Below are 13899 nucleotides of genomic sequence, written 5' to 3' on the forward strand. Positions count from 1 at the left end.
ATTGTTTAGAAGAAGCTATTTTCAGTCACCAAAAAACTGCTTGAATGACTTACCAGAAACATTAATTGATGTTCCTGCATCGATAATTCCACTGTTAGGCCTTACACAGTATCTACGTGGTGCTGTGGTCTTAACTTTGAAGCACACATTTCTGTCTGTAGGATTGCCGAGTTTCAGGTTTGTAGTGACAACATCTGTGAAAGGACCTGAGGAGGAAAGCAAAAGCAGACTTGAAATCATACAGAAAGTACTCTCAAGCAGCGGCTAAGCAGGCTCTAAATCTCTATTCACAAATCTTACAAAGCAATTAGATGTTCAATTTCCATCTATGGCATGCACAGATAAGCGTGCACACAAAGCTGAGGATGCAGTGAGGCCTCTGAGCGCTCTGATGTGCAGCATGCTCCAACACAGCGCAACAGCTGAAGTAGATCATTAATAGCAAAACAAAAAGGGTGAAATCATTTATACATGGTGCCAACACAACAACATGGCATTCAAACGATGCCAAATTCTCTGCTGTGTCACAGTTACTCCAGTCTAACTACCGAATCTCAGCAAACCCAGGCTTACAGAGAGGTACCATATATACCTATGCTATAGATGATAACGTACTGTACCGTACTCCTCTATTTAACTACAAAGGGAATGATAACGAACTGGCTACTACAGATTCATCTGCATATGCAAGCTGTACTCCACAGAAGGAGGATTCCACCAGGTATTCAAAATGCTGTACCATAACCAGCAAAATAAGCATTCAGTGTGCACACTCTTTTCCTAACAAGTCTTTTTTTTTTTTCCCTCAAGTAACTCTCTTGGCTACTAGAAATGATAAATCAGAAGAAATCTGCGAAAAATAGCCCATCTCACCCAAGACAGGAAATAACCATGTAGAAACAGGAAAATTCTTGGGGCACTGAGTGCAGTGGCAAAGATTTCTATATTAGCAAAGCCAGAATCAAACCATTGTCAAATTCTGCAACACCAAGTGCAGGCAAATCAATTTCTCACAGGCTCACGACCTAGTCGAAACTGCCCAAAGCCCTTAGGTTAGAGGAAAGGCTAGTTACTGATTTTCTACAAGACACTGATAAATCAGACAGGTAGCACGCAACTGCAGTGCTTGCTCAGAGGGTAAAGTAGTAAAATTGAAAGAAATATAACCACACTTTGATCAACCGTCTTCTGCATAAAAGCAATTAATTTGGTGCCTGAATAAGTATCCTCAGCTATCCTCAGAAGCAAAAGGAAATTGGTCACAAAAAGCATTGAACATTTCCTTGCAGAAATGACAGCCCTACAATTTAAAAAGGGTGAATGATGATGATGATGATAATAATAAAAATACTAACAGGCAACATTCCACCATCCTCCTCCTGCAGCATGGTTGGCTTAAAATGATTTGCTTCCTTTTCTACAAATTTATCACACACATTTGTCTCCTAAGATGACATTTAATACAGCTGTAAAAGTATTACAGTCCTGCAACCTTCATCCTTGATCCAATTTGTTTTAAGTAACTAGAAGGGGGAAAAAGCCCAAACCAATCACACACACAAAACCCCAACCAGACAACAATGTAGCACCATTTCCGCCTGCACGCTGAACAAGCCAGCTTTGCAGTTACAATGGAACCTGCTAGCAAAAAAATTGAAGCAATAAAATTTTCATATCCCATGACAAAGATTTCACTAAACCTGTGCCTGGTGAAATGCTGAGATGTGAAAGAGAATTAAACCCAGCTGTCAAGTTTTCTCTGTGTTCTGCATGCAGAGAGAGACTTTCAGTGTAAAGGAAAATAACTGGGCAGAAGCAGCCATGAGTTGTTGAAGAAGTTAAAGATGCCACACTATCAGAAAAATCCAGCAAACATTTAGGTGTGTAAAGATAGTAGGAGATCTTGAAGACAGCTCTAACTGGGAGAAATCTAACATTTCATAAGAAATTACTTGATGCCTAAGCATTAAGGATGTGCCTTTACTAAAAAATTACGGCTTGAGCTATTCCAGCACAGAGGGAGGGTCGTCTGTACGAAGCCCCATGAAGGATGTGCAGCTGCATCCTTAATAGTGCTTTACTGGTCTGCATGCTGGGACAGATTTCCTGTGGGAAAACCCATGTTTTTACTTGGCTGACCCATGAACGCATGCGGGATTTGTGCGCCCCAGCATAGGGCTGCTGTTTGTAATAGTAATACGACAACAATTCTGTGTGTAAAACCATTTCCAAATGGAGTTACTTATTGCGAACATAAATCATACCAAAATATTTGGCAGCAAAATTTTCAGCAGACCAAATTCATTTCTTCTTGTCTGCTTGACATTTCCTCTTTTCTGTCCACTAAACTTTAAACAGTTTCTTTAGATACATTTTCCCCAAATTACAGGTTTTACAGATCAGCCAGCACAACTGTACTAGGAGGCTGACGTCTGCTTTCAGCAAACTTGTGTGCCAGCATACTCCTTATGGCATTGCTGTTAAAATACTGTAGCAAATCAAAACAGAGCAAACAAATGCAGGATTAGAGTGCCATTATAGGTGTTTTGATGTGCGTAAAAATAGAAATAGACAACTGAGTATTACCCGAGGGTAATCAGGGCATGGCAGTGAAATATTATCAGCTTGGCTGGCCTGCCTTTTAAGAGCAAGGCCCATGGACTGCCAACTCAGGCTGAAATGAAACCTCGACAGCTTGTTGTTAGACTACTACAACCTAGGTTAGACACTTCTGAGGGAGGTTGGGGTGTGTGGGGGAACTGATCCCAGGATAAACACAAGCTAATTCTGTACTGGAGATACACCTTTGCTTTCTAACGTCTGGATTTGCACACTGCAGGTAAGGCTGGCTTGGGTATTAACAGTCGTATGAGACTCACATCTACCCTGAAGCTTCATTTTTCAATGCAAGGCATTAGGACTTCTGGAATCATACCCACAGATACAGTAAGATAAAACGCTCTACAATTCTTTCCAAAGCCTTTGTCCTCACTGCAAGTGAATGGATTATTTATACAAGTCTATGCAACACCTGGATAACGCCCATACCCCTAAGGTGGGCTGTAAGCACAATTACAGTCAGTCACGTTGGTGCATCTGGATGGCACTTGGGTTAAAAGCAAGAAGTTGACTCTGCAGTGAAGACCGATTCTTACTGTGCACCCAAACAGAAGCTGCACTCCTAAAAACCACAACCTTTATTTCAGAATGTTCAAAACAAAATAATGTATTTTTGATTGCTCTTAATATTTCTAGATAAGTGCAACTTATATTAAGGCAGGGTGCTTTCCAACTGACAATTCACACTTCTTTAAAAAAAAAAAGGAACTATTTTTCTCCCATGTTTTTAAAGATCATGAGAAAAATGCCACTGGTGTCATCCCAAGGACAAAGTTATGGGAAACTCAGGGTCTGTACAGGCATCATCTGACATGGGGTTGTCACAGGAGCAAGCTGTTCAGAAGGAAGAATGTAGTAAATTAAATTTGGTGGTGAAAGTTTGGAATATTCCACAAGGGCTCAATGACTTTTTCCTGCCAGTCAGAATGAAGTCAACTTGTCTTAATGCAAACTGGGCATCTAGTGATACACAAACTAGCAGTACTACTTAAAGAAAACATCACCTCATGTACTCATGCAACAACAAACAGTAAGAGGTACCATGGTTTTTCATAGGGTCACTTTTCAGCCAGGTTAGTTTCAAACTACAGCTGTGGCTTTCCACCCAGGAGTTATGCATACAACCCATCACATTTGAAGGCCACAACATTATCTCAGAATTTGCCACGCTCCATTTCCTATTCAAACACCAGTGCTGTATCAATCTTTCCTAAGAGTGCCATTCTGCAGTGTACTGTATTGTAATATCCCAGATCATTTTAGTAATAATACAAAAGCCTGAGAATTAGGTCAAAAGAACATGATGTCAACTCTATTTCAATTTTAAATAACTCTCATTGCAATAAAAATTGCCCATAATTGTACCAGCAAATCCAGGCTGACAACTTTTTGATCAGCACAGTACTTGCTGTTAAGTTTCCTGCCACTCGCTCCTCTCAGTAACCGTGTTACACAGCTACATCATCTGTACCGAATCTTAACACGATTATTCTCACCTTAACCAGAATTCCCCGCTTTAGCATGGCAAATAAACAACGCTCCTACACGTGTACTTTCAGTGCAGCAGGAACACTGCTGTAGCTCTGTCTGGCACGTGAAAGAAGTTAGCGCAAGTATGGGCAGAGGTAAAGCTTTGATGGCACAGGCTTGGGCAGGAACGTTCAAACCAAACAGGCAGAGTCCTCTGCAGATCTGTATGTGTAAACACTACTACATCTTTGTAATTAGCTACACACCTTAGCTGGGCTGCAGTCCCAGGGTTGCTTTATTCCTGCATCAGTCTGTCTCCCTGCTGAAAGGGGAGGTGGCCTGACCTCTCATCTCCACCAACTGCTTGTGCTCGCTGCACAGTGCTCATCTGGCTGCACCGAGAGCTGAGCCAGGAGCTGCTCGGGCTGAAAATTAATCCACTTATAAGACACGAAGTGAGGGAGGGGGCAGTGGGGAAGAGAAAAAGGAGAATCAGTTTTCAGCCAGATCAAGCAATACTCAGACACTGGCATCAGGGAAACTGCATCTTTCTGCGCAGCATTCTGCCGAATTAAGGCAATAAGGTCTCACATTTAGTAGGGTAAAGCCAGCACCTCACACTTCTCCTTGTAGAGCTGGCATAGCTGTTGAAAGTAATTAAGGCACATGCCTAATTTTTCTATGCTTAAATCTAATGTGAATTCTGATCTGCTTAAAGCCACGCATCCCCTAAACGAATTTACTGAACTGGTGCTTTTCAGAGCAAAAGCACTGCAGTAGCACTCGATACAATTGTAGTCGAGTCACGTTAAACTGGCAATCATTGATTAACAAGACTAAGAATAAATTCTCATCAAGCTGCCCATGTTATTCCCAGAATATTTTATGTGCACTTTCATCATCTTTCCCTAAACAATTTTTGTGACTCCAACTCAGCACCATGGACACGTATCCAGAAGCAAGGTAACTGGAAACAGGCAGAAATACAGGCAGAGCTTCTAGTGAGACAACCCTTCTCGTACTTCCTTTGTGGAAAGCAGCAGAATGCAACAATAGGAGGGGAAGGACATATTTCACCACGGTTTAATCCCATCAATGTGTCAGATGAAAGTCATTCATCACTTGACATATTAACCAGCCATAGGAAGGTAACCAAGGAATCTTTAATAAGGGAGATGGTGGAAAGCACTAAAGGGGAAACTTAAATTGTTTTGTGGCTATTCTCAAGAGCCCAAATCCCACACATTGATGTGTCCTGACTAGTAGATGTCTACACGGAGCAATAACTCACCCAGTAAAAGAGCCACATTGACCCTGCATGTCTGAGTGGAGAGGGTGGAGGTTGAACGTGATTACTTCAGGCTCCCTTCCCCATCACACACACCACGCTGGCTCCTGCTCCCACGGCGTTAAGTGTCTCCCCACCAGCTCGGTCAGCCCCTCAAACTGGGGATGCACCTCGCTCTGCTCTAGCATCTACAAACCTACTGCACAGTCCTAAGCAAGAGTGTATTAGCACCACCGACAAAACAACCACAACTCAGTCGTCACTCCATCTGAATATTTTAGCCTTTCTACTTATAACTTTTCTTATCATCATATCTGATTTGTTTCTCGGTTCCTTTACTATGCCTCTGACAGTACCAGGTGATTTAATTTTATTTCCACAATTTCTCCCATTTTATTTTTGGGGGTGTCTATCAGCAATAGAGTGATAGTCAAAATAAAAACACTAGCGATGAGCAAGAGGGCTCAATAACAGGTGTAGAACTTGACTCACTGTACACTTCTTTCTAAAGTTATATATAAGTGGATGACCTTTGAAGACAAACACTAAAATGAAAAAAGCTGAAATGTCAAGCAAGACATCCTCAGCTATCAGCCAGGTGCCTGTGAATCAAGAACGCCCAAGATCCAATCAAACTCTCCCACCATCTTACTTGTCTTTAGACAAATCACTTCAGGGCTTGATCTTCTGCTATTAAGAGCCTTAAGAGTAGATAACAACTCCAAAACAGAAGCAGGTTTGGACTCTTACAGTTTTCCTCTCTGTGAAGTCAGGAGAATACTTCTCTAATTACAGAGAATCTTGTGAAGATTAGTGTTTTAAGAAGCACTGTATGCCAAGTTTTAATCATCATCATCATCTGGCTCTGGAGACATTCATAATTAAGCGAGCATCTGCAACTTTTGAAATCAAAGAAGTCAAAAAATGAGAAACAAGAAGTGCCTGTGTTGCATAAACATCTGACTTCACAAGTAACTCACTCAGAGGACCCAACAACCCCAAATTTGGTAACTATCGTTAAGAGAAACTTAGGCCTCTCTTATTCCTTCTATAAACCACTCATAAACGTTTCAGTCTAGCTCTGATTTTAAATGGAAGTAGCTAGAAAACCCCACCCCCCCAGAATCAAGTTCTTTACTCTCACCATGACTATCCTCACCCGAAAGAGCCCTTGAAGCAAAGTGATGGGAGGAAAGTGGTCATTTCCACTTCTGCTGTGTCAAAAACCCATTACAAAAATGGAAGTGCCATCCAAATCACTCCCCATGCAATAACTGACGCAGTGGCGTATTTTTTTTTAAAAAAAATATGTAATCAATAAAATGATCTAAGAGAAAAAAAAAGGTGATGTAGAAAACCAACAAAATTACATGATCCAGATGCCAAAGTTGGAGCAAGGCATCAGTAAATTATTGCACTTGGATGGATTAATCAGTGTCCTTCTCTGGCCTATTTTGGCACAAACTATTTTTGCCAGAGCATGCCTCCTGCTTAGTGGGAAAAATGAGAAAAAACAAATACGAGACTGAAGACTATTTTTTCAGGGTATCTACTAGTATGTCATTTTTGTCATCTTTTATTCACCAGAGGATCATTAACAGTTTGACTTCACAGTTTAAGAACTGTGAGGCCACACGTAAGCTGATCAAGAGAAATGGAAGAATATGCCCTTCAAATAATTTTTGTACCAGTGTCATTTGTTTTTTTCCAACTGATCTCTTCAGAGTTTTATTACACCCAAACATTACTCACAGCAATCTTCAGCAACAAAATCACACAACATGAAACATTTCCTCTACAACCTAAACTTAAAGCAGTTTTCTCCACACAATTGCATAAACAAGCGACTGATGGCAGAGTCTGATAGCTTTTAGAAGCATATCTCTCTTTCAACGGTGCTTTCATATCCTTTTAGACCCGAATGACAAAGATATCTTATTACTTTGTTCATTCCACTCACAAATATCACATGCACCAACTCTCTCCAGGTATGAAAACAACTCAGAAAATAGTGTCATACTCTTTTGATAGTGGAATAGTAGCTACATCTCTTTCAATAAGCATGACATAGCAAGACCTATTTAAAGACACCTACTTACTCTACATAGCTGGAAGCCTCACTCACGGGGGTTGCTGGGTGGGTACTGAAAGGATCCTGAAACAAAGCACAAGGCCCCAGGGAGAAGTGGGGATGCAGGAGGGGAGAGTGTAGAGTAGCATGATGATGGCCTGATGTGCAAGCTTCCCTGGCAAAAACAGTGCTAAAGACTGAAGTCAATATAAAGTATCTCCCTGGAAGAAGCATTGTGATTTTAATCCCCATCCCAAACTACACTTTTTGTGTACTTCTTGGGAAGTAATTTTTCCCGATCTAATTTAATTACTAATTTCCATTTCAGATGCACATTAAAATGGTAGGGAACGAGCAACTTAACGACTCTAACTTTATGCTCATATATACTCTTCAAATAGACAAATCTGATGTGTTAACTGAAATAGCAACTGAGTAAATATTTTAAGTGCAAACTATGCCTAAATGGCAAATACCAACAGAAATAAGCAAAATTAGAGATTTTGGGATGCACAATGAGTAGCTGCTTTTCTAGCAAGTTAGAAAAAAAAAAATGCACTAAGAAACTAATTATAGCTACTAATAAGGAAGGAATCCCAAATTTAGCAAGATACTTTTCTGGAGAGCCACTTGAAAACTAGACTATTAACTGTGCTTTCAGAATCAAAGGGCAAAAAACCACTTGACAGCTTATACTGTCTGGCATACAAGAAGATACAAATGTGAAGTTGCATTCTCCAAATCTAAACTCCTGTAAGCATTATCTGCACCCCTGTATGACACCAGTAAGCATCCTGTAAAAACAGCTATGCAAAAAAAAAAGAAAAAAAAAAGGGATGGGGGGAAATCTTACTGCTGTTTCACCTTTGCTCTTAGTCTGGCAAAAATGTAGGAAGGCCAGAAGAGGAGACACTGCAAGTGAGAGGAAATTATGCATGCAAAATTTTTGAGAAGATGCAAAATATATTGTTAATTCACATATCACAAGAAGCAGCAGTTGCAAATATAAACAGGCAACAGTGGCAGTCCAAACATGAAACTGCATATGGGAAGGCTGAACTCCTGCTTGTGAGAAACACTGGAAGCAGCAGTAAGGATGAAGTGAGTGGTTAGATGAAAAGGAGCAGTCATGGGAAAAACAAAAAAGTGCTTTTTTTTTTGTTTTCTTAAAGAATTACATAGTGATTTGACATGCCTTCTACAAGCACAACTAACTTGAATAAGGTCTTTAAAATCGTTTGCAAAAACGTAAGATTTGGCTCCATAGTGAGCCCCACACCTACACGATTTTATAATCTGCATTATAAGTAACTGGATCACCAGGCAAACCTCCACCTTCTCTATTTTTTCCACCCCTTGTGGAAACCAACCAAGAAAACAGGATTAAATTTAGAACGATAAAATCTTTAATCCATAGCACCATGATACGAGGGACATCATTTACAGCTCAGAGAACTAGACACTAAAGTAGTTTAGTAAAGAGATTATTTTCATAAAGTATTTATAATAATGTGGGATAAAGTACTGCAGGCAGCAGCAGTACCCAATTTGTACAAATGTTTTTGAGGCCACAAGAATTACAGTTGAAGTAAGCAATTTCCAGAACAGTTATAATACAGAAAGGATAGACTCAGTTAACTCTCAGTCTGGATTGTCTTGCTAGTGTAAACACTCAATCACTTCAATCCACGTGCATTTTAATCCTGCACTGAATTAAACATGGGAATGGTGATTCACTTTGCATACATTTTCAATGACGGCAAGACAGTGACAGCTGTTCAGAGTGATGGCACAAATCCCTCTTTATGAAAGGCTGCCTAGCAGGCCAAGTTTTTAAATTCAACAACATCCCAGACATATCAGAAAATATCCTATATGCCTCTACAGACACCTCAGTCTATAAAACAGGTATGAAAGGATTTATATATTGAATAAATATTGGGTCAAACACCAGAGTAAAGGACTTAGCATGAGTCTGGCCCCTAGTATAGATAAAGGTACTTAAATATTCATATAGGTATGTAAAATAGACTTCCTTTCCGCCTCTGGTCATCACACAGCAATACAATGAAAGGAGGCTTCAGTGTTACTTGTGGTAGGAACTGTCACACCAGTGTCAGAGTCCCTCATTCAGAGAGGAGAGAGAGGTCTAACTGGGAAAGAGTTCCTGACCTAACCAGATTCTCACTTAAATCAGTGAGGATGTACTTCGAGGGAAAAAAAACCCAACTGCTTGCAGCAGCATGATGATAAACATCACATTCCCTACAAATACAAAGATGAAATTTAAGTCTGAAACAACAGCTGCTACCAAACACAAAACTGTTGCAAACATCATCAATAAAGCTTCCCAAGCCAACCAACTACACTGACAGAAAAAGTAAAAAGGCTGTTATTGTACCAACGATGAAACGCATTCAGTAGTTATTAGTTGTTCCCTGCAGGGAACAAACATAAAACCAATATGGTAACAAGATAGTAGAAAATGAGTGTGACTGCAAGATGTGGGCAGAATTAGCAAGGGTCATTTGATTCCTGCGTTGTCTGCAGCGAGGCAGAAAGCTATGTTTAGAGGCGTTCGAAAAGCAAGAAACAAGACAAATGCTCAAGTCACCCAGTTTTCTACAAAAATTGCATTGTAACATATGTAGAAGTTGCTCATTTGATTCAAAATCTTAAAGGTCCTTTCCAACCAAAACGATTCTATGAACACCTTCCAGAGCTGGGTGTGTACAACAAATTAAGCTTCTTTTAAAACTGGGTATTTGTTCATAGATGTAAGCTGACCTGAGCTCATACAGCTGGATCATTCACTATGGTGATGATGCCTTTTTTCCAGTTCAGTTTCAAAACAGATCTGACAATCTATTTAAAGGTTTTACAATCCTAATTCCAAATTAGAGTGCAATTAAACAAAATTCAGCCTTGTACTCAAAGGTAGCTAACCTGTTTTAAAAGAAAGAAAGCATTGCATAACTACTGATAAGTTTTTCATTTATAAAACCTGTGAAATGGGGAAAAAAATAACATTCCCAATGAGAAGAAACTATCAGAAACTCCTGTGCAAATTTCTACTCCATATTCCTCTTTCACAGGTGGTAAGACATTGCACATGGCATGCAGGGTAGCAGCTGGTAAATACAATTTACTGCTAAACATCTGTGTGAACCTGCACCCACTATGATACCTTACCTGTGTCTTTGACATGATAGCCATGCTCCTAGGACTTAAGAAAGCCATCCCTTACCTTAAGTACATATTTTCAAAATAATTTGTCAGATATATTTTCTGAAGGGATGAACAGAGGACGCATCCCATCAACCAGATCAGACTGGCAGTCTGCCACCCTGATGAGCTTTAAATAACAAACTTGACAAACTTTTTCACGTATCACTGCAATGGTTCCATAGCTCAAAGTGAGCTGAAAATTGGTACACAAACACAAGATTCCCGATGAAAGGGAAATTATGACTGTACGTGTCCCATCCCTTACAATAAAGGCAAGCAACTGGTCATATTAAAACCACAAAATCCCACAAAACTAAGAGAAGTAACTGCCGCATAGCAGTTGCTCGTGCTGATTTTATCACTGCATTAGGACCTTCCTTGAAATAGTAATAATTTGATCCCATTAATACTTGTTACTTCAACTGCAATTCTTAAAAATCTAGGCAGTACAAAATTATTTAAAAGCCCTTAACCCATAAACCACATTGGCCAAAGCCTTCAAGCAGATTGTGAGATTTCTGGGAATACTCTTGGGAGACCTAAATACATTAATTAAATTTAACAGAAAATGCAGCTAAACCTCCTTGACTGCTTCACACATCTCAAATAATTGTTATTTGGCTCTCTAACCATCCTATTCAAAGTTTCAAATTTCTGTTAGCCCCCAAATGTACAATTCCTCCCCACTTTCCCAGTGGAGCTGTTAGTGTCCTGTCTCTAGTGTACAGGACACCAGCAGATTAAGGAAGCTCAACAGAAACACTATCTTCAACTTATTCCACCTTTCAAAAAATGAGACGTGTCATGAGACACTCACAATGCATCACTATCTTGCTTTTCTCTCCAGTTCTTTTCCTCCAAACACTGCTCTTTTGAAGTTAAAAGTCTATGCAAAGTGATGAATTAATTATAAAACTAACAGTGCATGTGAAATTAGAACAATTCAGTGAGACGCAGCAAGTCTGTAAAACTACAACAAACACTTCATAGTTAGAGTAAGCTATTGATTTTAGCTAAGTTGCAAAAATAGCGAGCACAACATGAACTGCAAATATTTAAGTGTCACCAGAAAATGACTAATTTTGTTGGATAGTTGGTCTACACACTTAGATTTGCTTAGATTTAGGAAGCCTGCCTGTTATTTAAATACTATGTCCTCTTTTTAAGTGTATAACTTGATAATCACATACAAATATGCAGAGAGATGTGAAAGTTTACTTGTATTTGATCTAACAATGATTTTACCAGGAATCAGGCTAGACAAAGGGAAGCACGCATTGGTACATTTTCCAGCAGAAAAGTAGATAACCATTGACACAGCAGCCTTCAAAGAGTAAAGAAATCCTAGTACTGACTAGCATTATGCTGTGAATACCAGGAGAGCCATAAGAAAAACAGCACGTAAATTTTCAGCTTAAAATATGCATAATAACTATACAAAACAGGCAACGATCACAAAACTCTCAGTATTTTACATTCTTAAACAAAGCCTGTTCCAGGGGCAGTGTCTAGAAATCGCTATTATCCAATACAGAACTGAACAGCACAAAGTCATACCTCTCTGAATACCTTCAGTGCAGGAGTGCTTCAATCATCCCACACAGATCACGACAGGGATGGAGATGTAATATACAGTTTAGTCGCAATGTCCAATTAAGTCGTTAACCTCTCTTCTAAAACCTTACAACTGCAGGCTCAGTAAAGACTAATCTTATGTCCCAAACGTTACTGAACTGTTGGATTGTAGAGCCTTAGCCTGGTGTCTGGTAAGAACTGGATATTCACGTCAGACACGGGAGGTTTTGCTCACCTACACTGCAACGCACAGATCTGGCCATACTTTACACAGGCTTACCTGAAGGAGCTCAGACTATCTCATTTGGGAGTAGTGGCCACCTAACCACGGCAATGCAGGTTACACAAGCTGTGCGGGACTGTGGCTAAATACTAAATACCTGACTCGCAGCGCTGCAGATACACTGTTGGTCTGAGCACATCCATAGGGGCAGAGGCCACACCTTGGGACTGCAGCTCTGATGCACCCAGGGGATTCACTTGAGCCAGTGACAGGTGATAGCTTGGAAACAACACTGCTAGGCCTCAGGCCAGGTCTGAATCACTACTATTAGGACTGGAGAGTATTGGCTATTCTGGTTTATTGTTGTGCCCTTTGCAGAAAGCAAAGTCACACAGTGACATACTGCCTACGTGCAGGTGCAAAATCACACACTGGGGACAGGAAACAGCATTTCCAATTGGCAGCAACTCACACAGTTTTGCAAGGAATTAATCCTGCATTTGGCAATACTGCTGTTTGCCACTTGGGGAGCACTGCAACAGAGTGCTGAGTCATAAGTCCAGCCTAACCTGTAGCAAACCTCTAAAAACATTGCTGAAATGTACCTCAGCCACCTCTGGTTTTGTGCACGTCCCCTACTAATCACCAGTTCCCTGACACTCTGCATCTGCAAAGAAAGCAGAAGCATTTCAAACACCTAAAAACTTATTTTAGAACTTTTCTGAGGTTATGTTCTAATAAAATTTTACTTGCTGACATTAAACAAATTATCCCCATTCCAGATGGGCACATTATGCTGCAATAACAGACTGGCCTCACTGAGCAGCCATCCTGTGAAGTGCACGAGGCAGTGCCCCATAGCACAGGTGTGGCACTGTAATTAACAACTGTATCAAAACACATCTAACAAAAGGGACCAGAATTACACATCCCTGTGTAAATTTAAATTTTATAATTCCTAAAGTCAGGCCCTTGAATATTGTAACCTAACTAATTCTTGGCAGATTGCTGGATGTTATCTCCCAGATTGAAAAAAAGAAAAAAAAAGAAAACATAAATGGAAATGTTGTCATGTATAACAATGGCCTTTTTCAGCATTCATTACCAATAACGTCTGAACAATAAACCTTTAGTTCCATGCTTTCTCACCTAGACTGCAAGCCTACGCCAACCAAGAAGTGGAAGAAGTCACTGGCACTACAGTAAAGGCCAGGGCAAGGAAATGGGCACCTCCAGCCACGTAATGGTGGGCAGAGGAGACTGTCCTGCCTCCCACTACTCACAGCTGCATTTCAGCACCGCACACGCTGATGCTATTTTGGAGCACGTGTGTTATGGTGTAGGAGATGCGAGGCGGGGAGGAAAGACAACCCCCTGCTCATGTTCACAGGCTGTGAAAAATTCTAGCATGAAAAACTCCTTTGA

At 40.3% G+C, this 13899-nt stretch overlaps 1 protein-coding gene across 1 annotated transcript in view; it reads right to left on the reverse strand.

The window, feature by feature from the left end:
- Positions 1-13899, reverse strand: part of VAPB (VAMP associated protein B and C) — a 40515-nt gene that overhangs the window by 23753 nt on the left and 2863 nt on the right. Inside the window, exon 2 of the mRNA XM_068416126.1 lies at positions 54-206. Coding sequence (XP_068272227.1) covers positions 54-206 — 153 coding nt within the window. The remainder of the gene's footprint in view (positions 1-53; positions 207-13899) is intronic.

Source organism: Nyctibius grandis, chromosome 19 (assembly GCF_013368605.1).
Source record: "Nyctibius grandis isolate bNycGra1 chromosome 19, bNycGra1.pri, whole genome shotgun sequence".
Taxonomy (NCBI): domain Eukaryota; kingdom Metazoa; phylum Chordata; class Aves; order Nyctibiiformes; family Nyctibiidae; genus Nyctibius; species Nyctibius grandis.